Source organism: Ursus americanus, chromosome 19 (genome assembly GCF_024610735.1).
Source record: "Ursus americanus isolate L20-20 chromosome 19, mUrsAme1.1.p, whole genome shotgun sequence".
Classification (NCBI taxonomy): Eukaryota; Metazoa; Chordata; class Mammalia; order Carnivora; family Ursidae; genus Ursus; species Ursus americanus.
The window spans coordinates 47,605,695-47,630,239 of record NC_142145.1 but is presented as its reverse complement, the minus strand read 5'-3'; the positions used below and the strand labels follow the sequence as shown (position 1 = coordinate 47,630,239).

The 24,545-nt window shown below is 39.1% G+C and overlaps 1 protein-coding gene across 11 annotated transcripts in view; it reads left to right on the top strand.

Annotated features, from left to right (window-relative positions):
* GREB1L (GREB1 like retinoic acid receptor coactivator) overlaps positions 1 to 24,545 on the top strand; it is a 265,250-nt gene that overhangs the window by 184,120 nt on the left and 56,585 nt on the right. For all 11 annotated transcript variants that reach the window (XR_015727761.1, XR_006776899.2, XM_045781919.2 and 8 more), the window contains 4 exons: positions 3,226 to 3,552; positions 4,608 to 4,736; positions 5,285 to 5,419; positions 8,401 to 8,598. Coding sequence is in view for 9 of the 11 variants with exons in the window: in XM_045781919.2 (XP_045637875.2) it covers positions 3,226 to 3,552; positions 4,608 to 4,736; positions 5,285 to 5,419; positions 8,401 to 8,598 (789 nt within the window). In the remaining 2 variants the exon portion in view is untranslated. The remainder of the gene's footprint in view (positions 1 to 3,225; positions 3,553 to 4,607; positions 4,737 to 5,284; positions 5,420 to 8,400; positions 8,599 to 24,545) is intronic.

The window sequence follows — 24,545 nt, the reverse complement described above, 5'->3', positions numbered from 1 at the left end:
GATGTCATAATTTTAATTGCTACATCTATTGATTTTCAACTATATTCCAAGATCTAAAACCAGCATGCATCCAGAATTAGTAAAACAAGCCTGCATAGGGTAATGCTATTGGCAAACCAAGCCGGTCAGTACAGCATTTTTTTTCAATCTTAATAACAATTTAAAATATCAAAGTCCAAGTTAATTAAATAAACTAAATGGTCAAAACAACATGTCCTCAAATTACTTAAAGTTCTTATCTTAAAAAAAGAAAAATCTCCATTCAGTTGGACCTCTCTTCTCTGCCTTGTGGGATCAGTTCTTTCTAGAGTTTTACTGGCAACCAATTAATATATCTCTCAATGTGCAACATGAATGGGTATTTCTTTTTATTTTTATTTTTAATCTAAATTTTGTACGTTAGGACACCCCCTCAGCAACTTTCTCCTTCTGGCGTCCTTGAGTGTTTGTTTTGCCTCCAAAGGTTTTGAAGAAGGCAAAAGAACATTTGTTACATATGCTACAGATCATAGACTTTTATTTATTTTTTGTTTTTTTTAATATTTTATTTACTCATTTGATAGAGAGCGAGAGAACACAGAGGGAGAGCGAGAGGGAAAAGCAGACCCCTGCTGAGCAGGGAGACAGATGCAGGGCCTGATCCGAGGACCCCGAGATCATGACCTGAGCTGAAGGCAGACACCCAACTGACTGAGCCACCCAGGCGCCCCTATTGATAGACTTCTTTTTTAAAAAATCCAAGCTTTTAAAAGAACAGGTCTAATACTTTGATGGCTCAGTTACCTGGACATAATAGAGAAGGAGAAAAGCAAGATTCTTCAGAAGAAAGAGGCTTTTCCACTACAGTTACTTTAAAAAAAAAAAAAATCAATCTGCTATTTCACAGCCTGAAAATCTTTTGAAGTAGAAAGTGAAATCAGCAAATCCGGTGATTATTGGAGGGCTCTGAGTCTGCTGGAACCTTGTCTCCTCTTATTAAGGTAGCCCTATCTGAAAAGCCAATCAGAATGATGTCTAGGCTAAGCTGAGTTCCTACAGATCAGCAGTTGATGGGAAAAAAATTACTATGATCAAGCTTGTGGGAAGTGGAGAAAAAGCTCCTGCAATTTAGCTATAAAGGCTGAAGATGAAGAAATGATAGGAGGTGATTGGAAGCAAGGCATTTTTCTCTCTTGCCTCATTTAAACTTTGGTACATTTTCCTGTTTCTCAATTCCTAACAGTAATTCAGTCAAAACTCCATAAAAGTTAGTTTTAAGGCAATGGAAAATGCTATGAGCATGTTTCATAATTTTATATTCCCAGAATGCCTTTATATTTGAAATTAATTACACTGAGAACATGTTACTCAATCATGGTTTGGAGCAGGTCTTACAGACACACCGATTCACCAGGCCTCTGAACCTTCAGGGGGTCTATGAGAGGCAGTAGGGAATGGCAGCAAAGCCACTTGCTTTTGAGTTGTCATTTGTTCTGATGGAAGAAAGCTTTAGACAGACAGCCACCTTCCCTTTATCTCATTTGTGCTGTGCATCTGTACACTCAATGCAAATCTATACACTTGGAGCTCACTACCTAGTATGTATCTAGTGACCACTAACCATGATGCTAATTTGATTAAGCAAAATGAAGACGGAAGCTTTGGCGGCTCCCAGGTGATAAGAAGGCATCCACCTCCCTCTAGCAAGTGACTGGGAAGGAAATAAGAAATATTAACACGATGTAAGCATTGCAGGGTTCTTGCCCTCTTTCCATGGACAGCAGAAAAAACTCTGAGAGGATCTCAGTCTCCCTTCCTCTAGCCTCCAACCAATCATGGAAAAATGCATTTTCTCCAATTTAAATTATTTTTAAAATATATAATATTTTATTTACTTTTCCATATCCTAAAAATATGACTAAACCTTCATTTTCTTACTTTCCCAGAGAATATGGGTGGGGGCCTGGGAAGCCACTTAAATCCCTGTGAGGAAGGAAAGATTTCTGACTCACTCAAGGTTCCTCCTTCTCATACAGAAATCCAGTCTCTCTCTCTCTTTTTTTTCTTTTTTTAAGATTTTATGTATTTATTTGACGGAGAGAGAGACAGCCAGCGAGAGAGGGAACACAAGCAGGGGGAGTGGGAGAGGAGGAAGCCGGCTCCCAGCGGAGGAGCCTGATGTGGGGCTCGATCCCATAACGCTGGGATCACGCCCTGAGCCGAAGGCAGACGTTTATCGACTGAGCCACCCAGGCGCCCCCGGAAATCCAGTCTCTTAAACCTGTATTCTTTTCCAAGGGGATTTTTAGCCTTGAGTTCTGAAGTTATTGCTTGATCTCAGGTCACAGACACTCTACCAGAGCCTGACTTTCAAATCTCAGGTCTGTGCAGCCAAAGACATGACTGAAGAGTGGGAGTGAGCATAGTCTAACTGATTCCAATTTAAACTAAATGTAGGAGTTCATTTGAGTCACTTGCATGCCAAGCATTGACTTGCTTGTTTTGTTCTAAAAACCGGTTGAGTTTCTAAAGAGAATCAGAGAAACAATATCCCCCTAATTCCAGGGGCTGTAGGTCACCCATATAAATTTAGCCGTAACCACAGCTGGAGGAGAGGACCAAATGCCATCCTTAACCCAGAATTCTGGGGAATAGCTAGATGACAGTGACATTCTCTAGCGAGGGAAAGTGTGAGGCTCCCTAAATACAAATTAGAAGTGAAAAGTCGTTAAACTTAATTTTCTTATGGACGGTATTCCTAAAATTAGGAATTAGAGGCAATACGTTAAAATGTTTTTCGAAGTAGCTATAAACAAAATGAGAAATGAGTGAAACCTAAAATTGGTTATATGGCAGGTTAGCGTCTTCCTTCATGAGTCATTACTCGTGTCAGTAATGACAAGCTTAACAGTTCAACAAATATACCACCTTCCATGACCGTCCCCTAAGGCATACAGCAGAATTGATACTGACTCTGAACACATCCTCTTTAAAAAATACCAAGATAATCATAAACGAGAACAGAGGCCTGCATTTGTTTTTAATATTGACACAGAGAGAAGGTCATTTCACAATTGCAGATGGTCAGTAGGGGCTCCATACTTGCGGCCACAACAGGAAAAGAGCTCTTTTGCCCGTGGAATACGGTGGGCTTAGAAGGGCTACACACTAACGTGTGTGTGTGTGTGTTTCTCTTTTCTAGCTGTGATTTTTTAAAAATTCTAGCTGCAATTCTCTTCAATTTAGGTCCCGATCAGATACCTCTCAGGGAAGAATTTGAGCAAATCATGCTGAAAGCCATGCAGGAATTTACTCTGAGAGAGAAAGCCCTGCAGATGGGTGCTCAGTGCACACCCGTGTCGCCAGGACAACTCCCCTGGCTCGCGAGACTAATCGCCAGCGTATCTCAAGACCTGGTTCATGTGATTGTGACTCAGAACTCTTTGGCGGAGGGCATTTCAGAGACATTGAGAACTCTCAGTGAAATGAGACACTATCAAAGACTTCCAGATTATGTTGTGGCGATTTGTGCATCAAAAATCAGAGGAAACGAATTTTGTGTGGTAGTGTTAGGTGAGTCATGTTTTGGGTTGGTTTTTTTTTTTTTAATCCATTGATTCAATCATTTGTCCATTTGAAAACTATTTATTGCGTGTTTCAAGCATCCAGGTAATCAATCTCTAATTGCTCCCACTTGAGTTCTTCCTCCTAATTTTAACTTTTGTTTTCTCCTCATATCAGATTTGTGTAGCCTTTAGTTTGGCTGGTGTCCCTGTCAGCTGGTTGTGGGAGCCTTATTTCAAAGCGTGTCCTAGTAATAGATATGCTTGTCTCACGTAACTTCTATGCTTAAAAGGTTTTGGAAATGTTACCACTCTAGCATGTGATAAAGCCATTGCCACAGGTGGCCTAAGCCAGTGAATCAACTTTGCCAAGAACTCAGCTCACATATTCACCTCCTCACCGAAGAGGATACTTAATGTTATAACACTGACTCTAAAGAAAAGGTCCAGAAAGTTGGAACATTACAAAATGTGTTTTTGTTTCTTGTGCTGACTTTCTATCAGGCACCATCATGAGTCGCCAGCCATCTGGAGTAAATTTGCTTTTTTCTTCTCTAGTGATGATTCTCACCTGTTCCTACCAAAGAAGCCAAACCCCCTCACTTTGGCAAAAACTTGCCTGCCCATCTCTCTATGACAAATCTTTTTCAGAAGTCTTCATCAGAAAGTATAATATATTAATTTTTTCAGTTTTCATTTATAAAAATAACTAAACACCGTAAGTTTATATTTTTAAGACATATTCATAATAACCAAGCAAACACAATTTTAAAGGTCCTCCGTGTTCCTCCCTAGTTTTTAAACACATGTATAGTATGTTTCCACAGTTACAAACATAAGGGATATCACTTTGGCCCTTGATCATCTAACATTTTATTATAAACATTTCCTTTTTAAAATAGTCATTTTAAATGCTGAGTAATTGTCCATCCTTGGGTGTGCCATAATTTCCTTAACCAAATCCCTATAGTTACATGCTTTAATTCTTTCCGGTTTTTGCTGTTAGGAATATTTCAGTGAACATTTATTCACTCGTGCATCCCCTCCTCTCCCTCTCTTCTGCAGGTCAGCATCAGTCCAGAGCTCTGGCAGAGAGCGTGCTCACCACAAGTGAGTTTTTGAAAGAAATTAGTTATGAGCTCATCACAGGAAAGGTCAGTTTCCTGGCATCGCATTTCAAAACCACATCATTAGGTGAGTGGTTGTAGGATTCAGCAACACTGCCAGCCTCTAGCTGTGTGATTTCTCTGAATTTAAATCTTAGCCTTAGGAGATGAGTGTGGAGCTTAAACCTGCCTGCTGACCTTCCCTCATTTGGAATGGTTCATCCTCAGTATTTTGTTACTAACACAGCAAGGGGTCCAGAGGAAGGCACAACGATGGGGGACCTCAGCTCAGCCACGACTTAGGGGTGTGACCTTGGGAGAGATTCTGCCTCCCCGGATCTCAGTTTTCTAATATGACACATAGAGATAGAATGATCGCATCCTGCCTGCTTGGAGCATTATGGAGGTCAAGAACGATACACCATGTGAAAGCGTGTTAATCGTAAGCTCAATATAAACGAGGGTAGCTCTGGCTTTAGAGATACTGCCAGAGGCATGACCAAGTGTACACTCAGCCATGAAAAGCTGGCTGACTGACAAATCTTGGTGAGAACCCAGCTTAAGTGCCTAGTTCAGAGACTGATACAAATGTATCGTTCCTTGCAATCTTCTTATCTCCGCTTTATTATGTGATAGGCGACGACCTGGACAAGTTGCTAGACAAAATGCAACAGAGAAGAGGAGAGAGCGTGGTTACCCCTTTCAACGGAGATCTTAACGAGTGTGTGTCAGCTCAGGAGGCTGCTGCTATGATCCCCACGCAAAACCTGGGTAATGTCACCTCAGACCAAAAGGAGGAAATAGAAGCTAAGTCATTCGGAGGGTTTTGAGGTCCTGTGTTAAGAGTCGCAGACTGTGACAGGCTTTTCCTTATTATCTACGTGATAAATATGGCTCAAATTAAAAATGCCTTAGGATGGGACATGGATCCAACACCTTGTTCTTAGTACATGTCTCCTAGAATTAAAATCAAAGTTGAAGACTTTATGATAAGCAGACTCTCTTTGTTCCTCAAAAAATTCTGGGGTCCTTGGTGTACTTTCCTTAGCTCCACCAGTTATGCCCAGAGAGCTGTTGGTGCTCTCTGAGGGCTACAAAGAACTGCTTGAAAGAATGTAGAATGCAGTCCGTGCAGGGCTCCTGGCTCTCCACGCCCTTCATTAACTCCCTGATCTGTAAAACACACATTATCTCAGGGATAGCAAGGGAACCCTGGCAGATAACGCAGCAATACCAACACATCATCTGCCCTACAAGCTTCCAGGATGCAAAAAGGGAGAGTGGGAGGGGCGCCTGGGTGGCTCAGTCCGTTAAGCCTCCAACTCTAGATTTCAGCTCAGGTCATGATCTCAGGGCCCTGAAATGGATCCCTGCAGTGGGCTCCTGCTCAGCAGAGAGTCTGCTGCAGATTCTCTCTCTCCTGCCCCTCTCCGCCCCCTGCACACTCTCACTAAAATAAATAACTAAATCTTTTTTTTTTTTTTTTTAAAGAGGGGAATGGGGGCACCTGGGTGTCTCAGTCAGTTAAGTCTCTGCCTTCCACTCAGGTCATGATCTCAGGGTCATAGGATCAAGCCCCAAGTCAGGCACCCCACTCGGCAGGCAGCCTGCTTCTCCCTCTCCCTCTCCCTCTGTCTCTCTCTCACTCTCTCTAAAATAAGTAAATAAAAATCTTTAATAAATAAAAATAAAAAGGGGGGATGGTGGGAGTAGGACTGAGGAGTTCCATCATTAGATTGGATTCCTTTATGTTCAGATTCCTTCCCCAATTCCCCATTTGATAAGGACAACATAGGAGAGGACAAAAAAAAAAAAAAAATAGGACAAAGGGTAGACATGAAACAGATCCATAAACCTGCTGCTGACAGCCTTTAGCCCTTGCCTTAATAGGAATGTGTCATTTATACATACGATTGTCTCAGCAATAAAGTAGCACAGCTTGGTGTTAGCTCAGTCAAAAAAACAAATTCAAATGCATGCAATATTTTTTTTTAAGTAGGCTCGATCCCAAGTTTGGAGCCCAACATAGGGCTTGAACTCACCACCCTGAGATCAAGACCTGAGCTGAGATCAAGAGTCAGACACTTAATCAACTAAGCCCCCCAGGTGCCCCCACAATACATTTTTTTTTACTTCTACACATTATTTGATGATAAAGCAATCACCTGGATGATCTAAAATGTGTTCTTATTATTTTTGAATTATTAACAAAGTTAGAATTTTAAAATTCTCTGAGTACATCCAGATTTCCACAATCATATTCTTGATTCCCTGTTTAAGAAATATTGCTTAAAGATATTTTAATGGTTCCTCGAAGTTCAAAACTTGCTAAGTTAAATTCTCCAAAGTTATGCTATCATCTAGGTTAGTCCCCACCTATCTAACCTATGACATGAAAGAAATAATAGCCTATCAAAAGACAGATTTATTTTCATTGGTAATCTTTGTGGGTCAAAAAACATTCTGCTATTAAAAGTTGCAGCTTTGGGCTTTTCTAGTGGGTTCTTTCAGCCAACTGTATATATCTCCACTCACTGTCAGCACCTATGGCTAGGGTACTCTGACCACCGTCTTTACCGTGGCCACATTGTGATTTGATTTGATTTGATTTTTTAAAAGATTTTATTTATTTGACAGAGAGAGAGAGAGCACAAGCAGGGGAAGCAACAGGCAGAGGGAGAGGAAGAAGCAGGCTCCCTGCTGAGCAGAGAGCCCAATGCGGGGCTCGATCCCAGGATGCTGGGATCATGACCTGAGCTGAAGGCAGATGCTTCACTGACTGAGCCATCCACGCACCCCATGCAATTTGATTTTGGAAAATATTAATTAGTGCAGGTTAATTGGGGCCTTGTGTGTTCCAGTCAAACTTTTTCATGTGTTCCTGATGAAAAGCAGCCTCATAAAAAAGTATTAAATGTTGCCTGCTTAAAGATTCATCTAAGCCTGTCTAGTGTGTGTGTGTGACGCACGTATGAAATTGATTGCTTGGTTATAACTTGTAATAAAAAGCCACTGGCATGTTTAGAGTGTCTGGGCAATGTTCTCCTAATGCATCACCTCTCGAGTGGCCCGCTGTCCATGTCATGAGTCAGGTCTCTTCAGATAGTACAGGCGTCAGCGCTGGAGTTGGCCACAGCCACCTACCACTGCCAGGTCATAAGTACTGGCAAGTCAAGTGGGAAGAAAGGTGAAGGGGTGTCTCTGTGACCTGTGTTATGCAGTCCCTGGGGAGAAGAATTTCAAATCATGTTGCAACTGACTTGTTGGAGAGGAAATGTTTACTGTAGTGCTGTCCAGAAAAGGTCAAAGGAATCCAGCACTAGTATGGTTACAGCATCCCCTCCTTCCCTGAATTCGGTCTGGGCTTGGGCACCTGACCTGTGCTGATAGTCCTAAAGAAAGCTGGAAACTCCTGCTTCCCCTTTCCGGAGATGAGTCCCAGCTCCCACTGTGAGAGTGTAGTCTGTCCCAACATTTCTGGGTGGGGGAGGGGTGTTGAGGAGTGATCTGTGAGACGATCAGTCAATTTTAAAAGAATACATTTGTAAAATTACCACACCCACTCTTGAACACATCCTTTCAGCCAAGTTTTCAGAGAAAATAAGCAAATCTATTAAAACGCAATGCAGAGTGAGAATAGAATGCTTCGTATAGAGCAAAACTGTACATATGTTGTGTGTCCCCCTTATGGATTCATAGTGGCCATCAACAGAAGGGAATTAATTTTGTTCTTACGACTTTTTTTATTTTAGATTTAGATAATGAAACCTTCCAAATTTATCAACCACAGCTAACGGTTGCCAGAAAACTCTTATCCCAGGTGTGTGCTATAGCAGACAGCGGCAGCCAGAGTCTGGACCTCGGCCACTTCAGCAAAGTGGACTTTATCATCATTGTCCCAAGATCGGAGGTTCTGGTCCAGCAAACTCTTCAACGGATTCGACAATCAGGTGAGACTGAACTTTCAAAGAAGACCCTACAGAGATCCAGTCTTAGATACCCTCTGCCTCTTGCTTTTGCTTAATCCAAATGTTTATAGGACAATTCCATCCTTTCCTACAGTAATACAAAATCATAAGAGCACTTTAAACATTATTTCAAATTTATCTGTAAGTTTTCCCTCAAAGTACTCTGACCTTTTTCCCTCCTAGGTCAAGGGTAAATTGATGTGTGTGTTTGCCTGATACTGTTAAGTCTGTGATGTAATTGGTGGACTAGAAACTGATCATTCATTTATGAAGAGAAATTTTCTCAAGTCAGGGATAGCCCTGCATGAGGTGATGGGGTCCGTGCCGCCTGAGCTCCTTCTATGGCTTGGATAGTTGACATTCTCATAGATGGCTTCTTGCATATTTGGTACACTACCAGCACGTTTTCAAACTAGAAACCAGATCACCATTCCCCACGTGAACAAAGATAACACCTCCCTGGAAAAATACAAAGGTAGGGGCAGCTGGGTGGCTCAGTTGGCTGAGCGTCCAACTTTTGATTTCAGCTCAGGTCTTGATCTCAGGGTTGTGAGTTCAAACCCTGCTTTGGGCTCCATGCTGGGCATGGAGCCTAGTTGAAAAAAAATACAAAGTTAGAATTTCTGCTAATGACTTTCAGAGAAGGAGTATGGAAGAAAAAATATTTTTCCCAGAAAATGGAAAAAGCTAGGGAGCAAAAATTTTAGAAGTTTGTGGTAAATAGTATCTTTTTCAAGCATAAAATTTGCCTAAAATTAGAAGATGCAGTAAATAATTTAGGAAACTGGGACAGCTGAAAATACTTGCCTTTGTAAGCCAAGTTTGAAAAGGAGATTACAAATGTCAAATTGCTTCCAAGTACCTTAGCTGAGAGAAACACACAGACACACACACACACACACACACACACACACACACACGGTTTTTAGCTGGAGGATGAATCTTTTTGCCACAGTAAAAAATTTTATTTTCAATATATTTGAGAGTAAGTAAGAAGAAGAAAAATTCAAAAGAGCCTAAAATGTAGTTTATATGTGACAAAATGTAGTTTATATGTTTCATAGCTATGATACAGTGCTCCTTAAACTTTAGTACACATATAAATCATATGGGGATCTTGTTAAAATGCAGATTCCTCTTAGTGGACCTGGGTGAGCTCATTTCTTTCTTTTTTTTTTTTTATTAATTAAGGTATAATTGACAACTTTGTATTAATTTCAGGTGTATAACAATGATTTGATAATTGTATGTATTGTGAAATGATCACAATAAGTCTTGTTAACATCTGTTACCATACATAGTTACAGAAATTTTTTTCTTTTTCTTTTCTCGTGATGAAGAGTTTTGAGATTTACTCTCTTAGCCACTTTCCAATATGCAATGCAGTATTGTGAACTATAGTCACCATGCTGTACATTACATTCCCAGGACTTATTTATTTTACAGCTAGAAGTTTGTACCTTTTGACCACCTTCACCCATGCCCCACTACTCCATCCAGCAGCCATCAGTCTCCTCTCTGTATCTGTGAGCTGCTTTTTTGTCATTGTTTTTTGTTTATTTTATTTTTTAGATACCACATAGAAGGGAGATCATCTGGTATTTGTCTTTCTCTGTCTGACTTATTTCAGATTCTGCATTTCCAGCAACCTCCCAGGGGATGTCAGTGCTGTTGGTAGGAGGACCACACTTTGAATAGCATACTCCATAAGAAATCTTCCATTGTTAGGTCCATGGGCCAAATGAGCTGACAGACAATAGATTTTTTTCCTCTTTACCTGTGACTGACACATGTAAAGTCTTTCCATACCTTCTGAAGGCCGAGGGGCCTGGGAAACAGTGCAACAAAACTCTAAAATTCTGAATGACAAATTACAAAATGACCTATTGTAAATATTGACATATGGGTGATTAGCTGGAGAAGATCGGGAGGCTTCTCTTACAGCTCACCAGAGTGAGTTCTCGGCTTTCTCAGCTACTGGCCATTTCTGTGTTTCTCTCTGCTCCCATTGTGGGAAATGGAGAGGCTATACTCATACCAAGCACTCACCAGATTTTTTTTTTTTATATAGATTTTCACTTCCTTACCATGGAGGGAGTGCCTTCTCTGATAGGTGTTTTATTTCTACCAATTGGCCTTTGTGGCCTTCTGAGTTTGTGATCTGATATCTGAAATCATGCTTGAGCAAACACATCATAGCACCTGTTTGAAGTGGTGAAATCATCCATGGTCAGCAGTTGTGCTCTCTGCAGAGCCTTTTCCTGAAATAACCTCTTGGTGACCTATACTTTCACCTTTCTTAATAAATGCAAGACCCTAAATAAAACCCTGCATTTTTGACAGATGAAGAAATTGTATAGCTCCTTCCTTTTTCCTTCTCACTGCTCTTTTTTCTAAAGTGAGAACTGTACGATTATAACTCCTCAGAAAGGTACCAGAATTTGACCAATTACATAAGCTTGGAATCCAGAAAAATCAATGTTAGGGACAAATTTGGAAAATTCAAGGCAAAGCATGTCTTAAAAATTATTCACATCTGGCTTTGGCTTACATACTGAATTTTATGCTGCAAAAGCAATCATTTCTATATATTCAAAAATAACTTTGTTCATTTTATTATTAAAAAAGTAGTTGCATTCTTTATTTTTAAAAAATAGAAGAACCAAAGCAGGAAAATTTAAACATTTATAATCCCACTATTCGAGGATAACCACTGTTAAAATCTGGGTGTTAACAAGTGACCTAATACCTAGTGTTTCAGACTTCCTTCTCTGCCTGTGTCTGTTTTTTCACCTGACATTATAGTTCGCACATTTTTCTATACCATTAAAAACCTTTATGAGCATCGTTCTTAATAAATATGTAGTATTCCATGTATGGCACCAAAATTTATTTGCTTTAATATTTAAACACCTTCATATTCTTGGAACACATAACAATTGATAGTAGAAGAGCAAGCACATTTAAGGCGTAAAGAGAAATTGTCCACAGCATAGCAGTAAGCAGGAGACTAACCACTAATGCAACTCAACGTCAGAGCTGTGAAAGCAGAAAGGATTCTCAAGAAATCATCTGGTTCAGTTTCCTTCTATTTCACCATGTGACTCTTTGGAGAGCTTCATTTGCCTAAGGTCACAGAGGGCAGTGCCTTGAGGACAAGAACTGCTTTTTCATTTCTGCATGCCTTGTGCCCCATTTGTTCCTCTTTCCAGCTGGGTGGAAGGAGGCACTTGACTAATGTTTGAATGGAGGGCTGGAGGGAGGGAGTGGAGGGATAGACAGAGGGGAAAACAGTGTCCAAGTGCTCTGCTTTCTGGTTCTATTTGCCTTTGCCTAAAGGAAGCATAGTTGGCCAGGAAAGCACCTGGCAGAGAGAAGCAGCCAGGGTGTGCAGAAAGGCCACATCCTTGGCAGCCCTTGTGTAGCTGAAAGAAAACGTGAAAACAGAAACCATCACATTGTGCAGACTCAGTGCTAAGGCAAAGCATGTGATACCTCCACTCACATTCTAATTAAGGAAGAGAGGCAGAGAGGAAAAAACAAAAAGAAAAAGAAAACATTATGGAAAGAATATGAAGGTTAAAAAAAGAAATGAAAGGAATTAAACATGTTTCAAGTTTGCCCAAAATGGATTTGTAACTGCTGGAATGATCAATGGAGAAGCAGCATAAGGAATTTTTAGACTATAGGAAATACTTCTGTTTTAATGTCATTTTTTAAAACTTCGATGTGGTAGCATAATTCTTTCAATTCTAAGGAGACCCCAAATTCTAGAAATTGGAACACTAGGGTATCGGTGTGATCAAAATGCAAGCCACGTTCAATTCAAGGTGGTTGGGGTGACAACAGGAAGTATTAGTGACTCTGGGGGTCCCCAGTGAGTGGGAGCAGATCTGGCAGTTTCCAGTCAAGGAAGTTTTATCATGCTCAGGGAACTGACACAAATTTGATACCTCAACACATACCTGATTATATAAGAAACAGAGAAACATTTCTGTCTGCTGATATGTGGGTAGCTCCTTCTACCCATACAGAAGTAAAAGGATTTTAAGAAAGTGGAAGAGATTAGGAGTGGAAGTGAAGAGATAGTGGAAGGCATTTTCACTTTCTAACGTAGATTTTCTTGGTCTCATCAACCTCATACCACCTTGGCAGTCACCTAAAATTTTAATAGAAAAAAACTATGTATTGGTCAGTGACAAGCAGGAAGGAGAAGGATCCCAGAGAAGAAAGTACTAGGAAGCTTCTCTGTGCTGAGGTGGAATAGGGAAGCACTAGAGATTCGTTTGTACAAAGACAAGTACCTAAAGTTAACATTCTTAAAATCAATTTCCAACCACGTAGTTAGCTGCCCAGTGCCCGACCCTGGTTTGTAGATGTTGGTATTTGCCTCCCAGCCTCTGCCTCCCAACCTGCCATTGTCTGGAGATGCTGCCTGTCCATCCAGTATCCTAGCTTCAGTACCTTGCACCCCTCACCCATACTTCTCTGCAACCACCTGCCCCTTAGTCATATCCCAGACCCTGCTGGATCCCAGAACCAGCCGTTCCAATATCCCCAATGCCAGACCACGGACTTTCTTCCTACATATACTCACAGTGTTGGACACTATAGGGGAAAGAAAGTCAACCCTTCCAAATGATACCATCATAAACTCTTTTTTGTCTCTCTAGTTGGATCTCTCTCCCATTCCCCATAGTGGCTGGCTAAACATGGGTCTTCATCCTTCTCTCTTAGCAAACCACCATGCCATGTACTTCTCCCCTTCCCCAACCCCAGAAGAAAAGGTCGGATAAAAACTTCCTGTTTCCAAACTTAGAAACCTAACTGCATACACACCTACCTTTTCCCCTTCCCTCCTCATCCGTGAAAGAGCTCTATATGTAAGCCTGACACCCCCACCTTCTCATTCTCATGGACCTCACACTATCAATTATCTCTTAACTTCTTTCCTGGGGCTCATTTCATCCATTTAAACCTGCCCCCACTCTCTCAAAGACAAAACAAGCCTCTGTTAATCCTACCTAACCCTCCAGCTAACCCTCCTCTGGTTAACTGCCACACTTATGGAGAGAGTTGTCTATTGTTATCTTGCTTCCTCATCTCCCACTCACTCCTCAGCACCCTGCCAACTAGCCTCCACTTCCCACCCCCACCCTTTTAGCACTCTCACCAACATTACCAATGACCTTTTTAAGTCTTATCTGAACTCTTGATAACACAGGTGACCTCCATTTCTCCCTTTAAACACTGCAGTTCCTTTGGCTTCCAAGACACATTCTTTTTTTTTTTTTTTAATGATTTTTTATTATATTATGTTAGTCACCATACAGTACATCCCCGGTTTCCAATGTAAAGTTCGATGATTCATTAGTTGCGTATAACACCCAGTTCACCATGCAATACATGCCCTCCTTACTACCCATCACCAGTCTATCCCATTCCCCCACCCCCCTCCCCTCTGAGGCCCTCAGTTTGTTTCTCATAGTCCATAGTCTCTCATGTTTCATTCCCCCCTCTGATTACCCCCCCTTTATCCCTTTCTTCCCCTACCGATCATCCTAGTTCTTATATTCCATAGATGAAAGAAATCATATGATAATTGTCTTTCTCTGCTTGACTTATTTCACTTAGTATTATCTCCTCCAGTGCCGTCCATGTTGCAGCAAATGTTGAGAATTCGTTGTTTCTGATAGCTGAGTAATATTCCATTGTATATATGGACCACAACTTCTTCATCCAGTCATCTGTTGAAGGGCATCTCGGCTCCTTCCACGATTTAGCTATTGTGGACAATGCTGCTATGAACATTGGGGTGCATATGGCCCTTCTCTTCACTACGTCTGTATCTTTGGGGTAAACACCCAGTAGTGCAATGGCTGGATCATAGGGTAGCTCAATTTTTAATTTTTTAAGGGACCTCCACACTGTTTTCCAGAGTGGCTGTACCAACTTGCATTCCCACCAACAATGTAGGAGGGATCCCCTTTCTCCACATCCTCTCCAACAATTGTTGTTTCTTGCCTTGTCTATTTTTGCCATTCTAACTGGCGTAAGGTGGTATCTCAGTGTGGTTTTGATTTGAATTTCCCTGATGGCTAATGATTTTGAACATTTTTTCATGTGTCTGTTAGCCATTTGTATGTCTTCATTGGAAGTGTCTGTTCATATCTTCTGCCCATTTTTTTATTTGTTTATTTGTTTCTCGTGTATTGAGTTTGAGAAGTTCTTTGTAGCTTACGCAGCTTTTCTTCCACACCCTCACGCACCTAGTACCCCCTGCAGTGCTCCAGTTCCCGGCACTCAACACTGTGTTGTGGCTGTGTTTGTTACTGCTCTTCTCTGCCACTAGAAAGGAAAACATTCAGGGAACATCTCTATGAATGGCACAGCAGACACTTAATATTTATTGAACTGAATTTTTGTACCGTTTTGATGAATTGAATTTTAAGGTAAACTCTATTTTAAAAGGAAGCCGTAGAAGCAGTCTTGGAGATTTGGTAGTCCTCTGGCAAAAACAAATTTGGTCATTAAAACCATATTTCATATAATGATGAATTATTGAACATTACATCTGAAACTAATGATGTACTATATGTTGGCTGATTCAATTTAAATGAGAAAGGGAAAAAACATATTTCAGAAATCTACTTTGGCTTCAAGGAAAGGCCTTCGATGCATATATATTAGGTGTGTCTGTCAGTCACACAGGCTCTGAAGTTGTATTTGTGTGTTCAGAACACTGTTCTTGTGCAGGTCTAGTACTGCTTTCTTCCTTCACCCAAATAAACTACACGGTAGTATATACTCGCACAGACAAGACTGCAACAAACCCAGATTAAAGAATTCCTTCTGGGAGGAGGACAGAAGGGAACCAGCTGGGCCACCAAGACACAAAGGAACCCAATGCAGTGAGCACTGAAAACAGTCAGTGGGGATTTTAACCAGGTATTTCAACTGGAGGTTATTTATCTGCTGAAAAGAGGTTGCCAGGGTGAAGGAATGCCCATTGTTATCCTGATACTTAAAAACTCAGCATGCTCTAATGATTTAATATTTTCTTGATTTTCATATTCTTTTAAGCAGTAGAGTTATTTTTGCATACCAAAACTTTGGAGAAATTAATCCCACCCAAAGAGAAAATGAACAGCTAAAACTGAGAGTACTTATATTTTTCTTTGGAATATCTTCTTGATGAGAAGAGCAAGAAATAAAAATTAGAAATAAAAAGTTTAGAAATAAAATTGTGTTATAAAACATCAAGGGATAAAAACATACCAGCTGGGGGTGCCGGGTTGGCTCAGTCAGTTAAGCGTCTGCCTTCAGTTCAGGTCGTGATCCTGGGGTCCTGGGATCAAGCCCCATGTCAGGGAGCCTGCTTCTCACCCTCCCTCTGCCCCTCCCCGCAGCTTGGGTGCCCGCTCTCTCTCTGCTCTCTCTCTCGCTCTCAAATAAATAAAATATTGGGGAAAAAAGAAAGAAAGAAAAAAACCCACACAAGCCAGATGCATCGTTCTCTCCAAACTAACAGGCAGTGCAGTGGGGCATTGGTTTGAGTACTGGGTCATCCTTAATGATACCTGGACGTTTCAGATTTCCCTGATCATTATCAGTTTGATGTGATATTGGGTGATTAGCTACTTCTTTTTTTTTTTTTTTTTTCAGATTTTATTTATTTATTTGACAGAGAGAGAGATAGCCAGCGAGAGAGGGAACACAGGCAGGGGGAGTGGGAGAGGAAGAAGCAGGCTCCCAGTGGAAGAGCCTGATGTGGGGCTCGATCCCATAACGCCGGGATCACGCCCTGAGCTGAAGGCAGATGCTCAAGGACTGCGTCACCCAGGCGCCCCTGATTAGCTACTTCTAGCGATAGTTGCTGGCCATTCGTTCAGACCTTCCATCTCTGTGGAAAGGTCTTTGACACTAATGACCAAAGGGACTTGGTGTGTTCGTTCTTGGTTTTATTCGCCTTCAAGACCCTCGGGTGGTATAAAAATTGCTGCTCCCCATTTAAAGGGTTTAGAGTAATGGCCTCAGAAGACATGACGTTGTTTCTCTTTAATCCCATAGAGGGGAAAACAGGCTAGCGCTCAAGTTTTCCTTAAGCACATTTGGCTCCTATAGCCTTCAGTAAAGAGAAGGGGCGCAAATGGCAACAAGCTGCTTGAAGTCCTTGACCGTCCAGAAAGTTTCCTCTCCAGGGATGTTTCAACTTGGTTATTTCCATGGAAGATGTTCGCGACTGAGGCACCGCCTCTGGTGACCCCAGCTTCAGATTAATCAACTTTAGGCAACACAGTGATTCCCAACCACCACTGGCTCTGTTCTAGAACTCAGTGAGTTGCAAAATAAGAAGTTACTGATGCCTTCTAACTCCTCATTCATGTTCAGAGTAAGGTTTATTATTTAAGCAGACATGACCCTGAATCTCTCAGGTGGGCCCTGCTGATGTCCATTTTTTACTGTGGAGTTGAAAAAATGTGACAGATTTGCTCATGATTTATTGGAATATACACTTTTATTTAATCCCATATAACCTTGATAAATTATCAAGAAGATAGAAAGGGACCTTTCTCAGACCAGCCTTTTCTTAGCACTTCTGACATTTTCAGATTCCACACCTCCGTGCATGTTTTTGAAAAACAAAACAAAACATGAAGCATAAACCAGAAGCTAGTGAAACATTATCTATATTGGGTAGAAGAGACACAGGTGAGATGAGTATAACTTTATTTATAGAGTTTTAACTTTTGATCCTTAGAAATGAATTATGAATTAAAATTAAATTAAAATGGGAAAAAACTTAATATTGAATGCAAACAGAAGTAAATGAACCTAACTACCTATTGAATTAATAACATAGTCACACATCAAAAATAATTAATTCAAGTATTTTAACACAGTTTTCTTGTGTGCACTCTCAATGTAGTATATCCTAAGAGCACAAAAAGTTGAAAATGAATTTTGAATTTTAATCCATATATTGTTGAGAGTCCTGTTGATAATTTCAAAACTATTTCGTGTATATCACAGGGTAGAGCAAATGAGTAAATATTTAATGTTGTTGAACACAGGGTTCTCACATGAAAGAAGGGAGCCTCAAATATGGAATGGGGAAAAGGAATATTCCTTTGGGATTTAGATTGGATATAAGTATAAACTCATAATCTGAAAAAAATTAAAAATGTTTCCTAACTCTCTGAATTGAAAGGTCTTAAAAATAGGGACAGCTCAGGGATGCCTGGATGGCTCAGTCAGTTAACCATATGCCTTCGGCTCAGGTCATGATCCCAGGGTCCTGGAATCAAGTCCCTCATCAGGCTCCTTGCTCAGTGAGGAGCCCACTTCTCCCTTTGCCTGCTGCTACCCTTGCTTGTGCTCTCTCTCTCTCTCTCTCTCTGACAAATTAATTCATAAAATCTTTTAAAAAAATAGTGACATCTCAGTATCAGTATGTATGCTTAGCATCTAGATAGATCTTGGCTTATAAATACCATTCTCCACTGTCTCAGCTCTAAGGTGGGAACAGTCTGGAATCTTGTTATATCAGAAAGTGAGAAAATGCTCCAAGATTGATGGGGACATTTCAAAAGGATATAGTAACCTGCTTGAGGGGGTTTTTCCTAGCCAAATTTGGTAATATTGAGTATCACAAAGAATGATGCTAATGGATTGTAACCTACTGAATTTTTTTTTTTTTAAATCCAGGAGTCCATAGGTAACATAAATAAATAAATAAATAAATAAATAAATAAATGGCGCAGGAGATGTGAGGGGTTGGCAGCAAACCCTTCTTTACAAAAGAGTACCAGCTAATAAATGTAGGAAAATATATAGAATTAGAAAATCTCTATTTTGCATTACCAATGTAATTACTGATTATGACAAGTATCATCAAGAGATACTAAAAATCATTACATTACCTCCGACCCACCAAAATCAAGAGCATCTGACTCTTGATTTGGGCTCAGGTCATGATCTCAGGGTCCTGGGATCAAGCCCCACCTCGGGCTCCGGACTCAGTGGGGAGTCTGTTTGAGGATTCTCTCTCTCCCTCTTCCTCTGCCCCTCCCCCCACATGTATGCGCTCTCTCTCTAAAATAAATAAATAAATCTTTAAAAAGTAAATAAAATTATTAAGTAAAATGTCATTTGGGAACAAATATTCACACAGTCTCAAAATGTCATCCTACATATGAAAAATTACACAAAGGAAAATGTATCTTTACAATGGAGAGATTTAGCAGTAGGCACTACCATAACCAAGTAATCAAAATTTACCCTCTCCAGTTATAGGACAGATTGACATTATGATCAAAGGGAAGTACACGGTGTCACCTATGAGGTGTCGTTGCCCAAAATGTTTAACCTGAATCTAATGACAAGGACACTCCCAGACAAATTCAGATTATATGGCATTCCACAAAACAATTAACCTGCATCTAAAAAAAATCAGTGAAAAGACCAAAAAGAAAAAAAGGCAGGGGCTCTTTTAATTATGAATAAACAAATATGGCAACCAAGTGCAATGCTTAATTCTTGATTAGATCCTAGATCTAAAAAGAAAAAGAAGAAACACAGCCCTGGAACACTTAGTGAAACTCAAATGTGGGTTGGTATTAGAGAATATTGTGTCAGTGTTAGTTTAATTCCTAGGAGATAATAAAGTTATGTAGGAAACTACCTTTGCTTTTATTAAATACATATTGGAGTATTTAGGGTAAATATTATGATATGTTACTACCAAATTATTCAGCAATAACAGTAACAGTAATAATAAAAAGTAATAAAGAGAAAAAGCAAATGCAACAAAATATTAACAACTGGCAAATCTAATTGAAGGGTATTGCACTGGTCTTTTCTATAGTATTCAAAATAGAAAATGAGGGGAAAATGGTCACTTTTCATGATGATATGTCCATCAGATAGAGTTTAGTATAGGTATTGTTTTCAAATAGTTTCTAAACCATGGAAGGATATTTGCACTCTTCCCTTTTAAGAAATTTTAAATATTGAATAAATCAAATTTATAAAATTTATAAAAGATATTATAAATCACAATATAGTGAACATTTATGTACCCATTAAAATAAGGAACACTGAACTCTTGTTTCCCTCCCTGATGTTAATGTTTTTCTTCTTCCAAAGGTAACCATTATTCTGCATTTTCTGTTTATTATTCCCTTGTTTTATTTATGGTTTTGCTAACTCCTAAACGTTATATATTAACCTATATTATATTAATTATATTAATACATAAGCAATATAACTCCTAAACAATACATTGCTAAATTTCACATCCTTTAGACCTTTTGTAAATGGAATCTCTGCATGTGTCTGTAATTTACTTTTTACACTCAGCATTACATCCCTGAGATTGATCCTGTTGTTATATGTAACTGTAATTCATTCATCTTACTGTTTTTTAGTATTCTATTACATGACTATATCACACATTTTTTAAAAATCAGTTTACTACCGATTTGGGTTGTTCCTAGTTTTTCACTTTTTCAAACAGTGCTAGCACACAAATAAAAGAGTTTTTCTGAAAGTAGAATTGTTGTAGCCTAGGTTATATACATTTTAAACTTTACTAAATAATGCTAGATTTTTTTCCCCAAAGTGGTTATATTTACACTCCCATCAGCATTGTATGTGTTTCAGTTGCAAATATTTGATATGGTCATGCTTCTTTAACAATTTTTTTTATTTTAAAATAATTTTGATCTATGAAAAAGTCACAGAAACTGTATAAGAAATACAAAAATGAAATTAAGAAAACAATTCCATTTATAATAGCATCAAAAAGAATGAAATTCTTAAGAATATATTTGACAAAATAAGTATAAAACTTAGAAAATATTGTTGAAAGAAATTAAAGAAAACTTAAATAAATGGAAAGACATCCTATGTTCATGAATTAGAAGGCATTATTAAGATGGCAATATTCCTTAAATGGATCTATGGATTCAGTGCATTCCCTATCAAAAGCCCAGATGGCTTCTTTGCAGAAATTAACAGGCTGACCCTAAAATTCATACAATACAAAGCTGCAGTAATCAAGACACTGTGATACTAGCATGAGGATAGGCATATAAATCAATGGGATAAAACTGAGAGAGTTCAGAAATAAACCCTCTTATTTGTGGTCAACTGAATTTTGACCAAGGTACCAAAACCATTCAATGGGGAAAGAATCTTTTTAACAAATGGTGGGGGGCAACTGAATATCCATATGCAAAAGAATAAATTTGGACTCCCACCTCATGAACAAAAAGTAACTCAAAATGAATCAAAGACTTAAATATAAGAGCTAAAACTAAAAATTCTTAGAAGAAAACATGGGTGAAAATCTTCATGACTTTGAATTAAACAATGATTTCTTACATTTGACTCCAAAACACAAACAATAAAAAATAAACTGGACACAATCAAAATTTAAAATGTGTGTTTCAAAGGACGCCATCAAGAAAGTGAAAGGGAACCCACAAAATGGGAAAATTTATTTTTTTTAATTTTAAAAAGTATTTAAATTCCAGTAAGCTAACATACAGTGTTTCTATTAGTTTCAGGTGTACAATATAGTGATTTAACACTTCTATACATCACCTGGTGCTCATCACAACAAGTACACCCCTTCATCCCCATCACCTATTTAACCCATCCCCCTAGCCACCTCCCTTCTGGTAACTATCGGTCCTCTATAGTAAAAGAGTCTGTTTCTTGGTTTGTCTCTCTCTTTCTCTTTTTTTTTCCTTTGCTCATTTGTTTTGTTTCTTAAATTCTACATATGAGTGAAATCATATGGTATTTGTCTTTGACTGACTTATTTCACTCAGCATAATACTCCCTAGGTCCATCCATGTAACTGCAAATGGCAAGATTTCATTCTTTTTTTTATGGCTGAGTAATATTCCATTGTGGGTATATACCACTTCTTCTTTTTCCATTCATCAGTCAGTGGACACCTAGGCTACTTCCATAATTTGGCTGTTGTAGATAATGCTGCTATAAGCATCAGGGTGCATGTATCCCTTTGAATTAGTATTTTTGTATTCTTTGGGTAAAACCCTAGTAGTGCAATAGCTAGATTGTAAGGTCGTTCAATTTTTAACTTTTTTTTTTAAAGATTTTATTTATTTCACAGAAAGAGAGAGACAACCAGTGAGAGAGGGAACACCAGCAGGGGGAGTGGGAGAGGAAGAAGCAGGCTCCCAGCAGAGTAGCCCGATACGGGGCTTGATCCCAGGACCCTGGGATCACGCCCTGAGCCGAAGGCAGACGCTTAATGACTGAGCCACCCAGGCGCCCCATCAATTTTTAACTTTTTGAGGAAACTTCATACTGTTTTCCACAGTGACCGTTCCAGTTTGCATTCCCACTAAAAGTGCAAGAGGGTTCCCCTTTCTCCACATCCAAACTAACACCTGTTGTTTTTTTGTGTTGTTAATTTTAGCCATTCTGACAGGTGTGAAGTGATATCTCATCAATTTTTTAAAAGATTTTATTTATTTATTTTACAGAGAGAGCACAAGCAGGGGGAGTGACAGAGGGAGAGGGAGAAGCAGGCTCCCCGCTGAACAGGGAGCCAGATGTGGGGCTCTATCCCAGGACCCTGGGATCATGACCTGAGCTGAAGGCAGACGCCTAACTGACTCATCATAGTTTTTATTTGCATTTCCCAGATGATGAGTGATGATGAGCATCTTTTTTGTTGGCCAACCAGATGTCTTCTTTGGAGAAATATCTGTTGATGTCTGCTGCCCATTTTTAAACTGAATTATTCATTTTTGTGAGTTTTGAGTTTTAAAAGTTCTTTATATATTTTGGATACTAACCCTTAATCAGATAGGTAATTTGCAAATATCTTTTTTAAAAAAAAAAAAAAAGCAAAAATAAAAAGACAACACAATTATCATTTAAAAAAGAAAATGGAAGAAATTCTTTGCAAATCATATATCTGAGAAAGAACCTATATCCACGCCATTTAAAGGCCTATTATAACTCAATAATAAAAAAGACAAATAGCCTAATGAGGATATGGGTATAGAGAATCTGAAGAAGCATTTACCCAAGGAAAATATACAGATGACCAGTGAGCACATGAAAAGGTGCTCCACATTATTAACCAAAGGAGACATGAAAATCAAAACCACAATGAGATACTACTTCACATCCGCTAGAATGGCTATAATAAAAGAGAGACAGTAAGTGTTGTTGAATATGTGGAGAAATTGGAACCGCATACACTGCTGGTGGGAATGTAAATGACATAGCCACTTTAGAAAACAGTCTAGCATTTCATCAAATTTAAACAACAAATTACCATGTAATACAGCAATTCCACTGCTAGATATGAAATGAGAGAGAAGTGAAAACATATGTTCACATATAAACCTGTACGTAAAAGTTAATAGCAGTACTACTCATAATAGCCAAAAAGTGGAAGGAGTCCAAATGTCCATTATGTCCATGGTGAATGGATATATAAAATGTGATAATCCATACAATGGAATATTATTCAGCAATAAGAAGAAATAAAGTATTGATGCATGCCACATGGATGAAACTCGAAAGCATTACTCCAAGTGAAAGAAGCCAGTCACACAAGATCATATATTGTTATGATGCCATTTATATTAGATGTTTGGAATAAGCAAATCTATAGAGAAAATAGATTGGTACTTGCTTAGGGCTGGGGGACTCAAGAAGGAATTGAGGGGTGATGGTTAAAGGGTATGGGCTTTCATTTGGAGGTCATGAAAATATTCTAAAATTGATTGTAATGATTGCTGTACAATTCTGTGAATATACTAAAGCTATTGAAATGTACATTATAAATGAGTGAATTGTATGTGAACTATATAAATTTGCAAAAAAATAGTAGAGAGTTCACATATACCCTTCACTACCATCATTTAAAGTTGATCACTTACATAACTGTAGTACAATTATCAAAACAGGAAATCAGTCCTGGAGCAATACTATTAACTGAAGTCCTCCCCAGTTTTTCCTTAATGTCTTTTCCTGTTTCAGGATCCAATTCAGGATCCCACATTGCATGCCATTATTGTGTCCTCTTAGTCTCCTGCAAATGTGACATTTCTTCAGTCTTTCATTGTTTTGCATGACCTTAACACTTTTTGGCAAAGACTAATCAGTTGTTTTGTATAAAATCTCTCAATTTGGGAACGTCTGATGTTCTCTCACAATTAGATTGAGGATATGTGTATTTGTCGAGAAGACCACAAAAGTGATATTGTGTCCTTCTCAGTGCATGATATCAGGGGAACATGATGTTGATATGCCTTATTGTTGGTGATGTTAACCTGGATCTCTTGATTAAGGTGGTATCTGCCAGGTTTCTCCACTGTAATATTAGTGCATTCCTCTTGGTACTTGATAAAAATACTGGGAGAATACTCTGACATTATGTTAATATACCCTCAATCATGAATTTTAACATCAGTGGATTTTGCCTGCAGCTTATTGTGGTATTTGCGTAATGATGATTTTGCATTTCTATCATTTTTCCTGTACTTGTTAGTGGGAATTTATTAACTGAATCCTTCTGCAAGGAGGAACTCTTTTTCCTCCTTTATTTATATCAACATGGATTTGTGAACATTTATTCTATGGGTCATTTCCAACACTATCATTACTTATTTTGGTCTCAAATTTTTTACTTTGGCCATTGGAAACCCTTTTGGGTAGGCTCTTTTGTCTTTTTTTTTTTTTTCTTTTTTTAAAGACTTTTTTTTTTTTAAGATTTTATTTATTTATTTAACAGAGATAGAGACAGCCAGCGAGAGAGGGAACACAAGCAGGGGGAGTGAGAGAGGAAAAAGCAGGCTCATAGCGGAAGAGCCTGATGTGGGGCTCGATCCCATAACGCCGGGATCACGCCCTGAGCCGAAGGCAGACGCTTA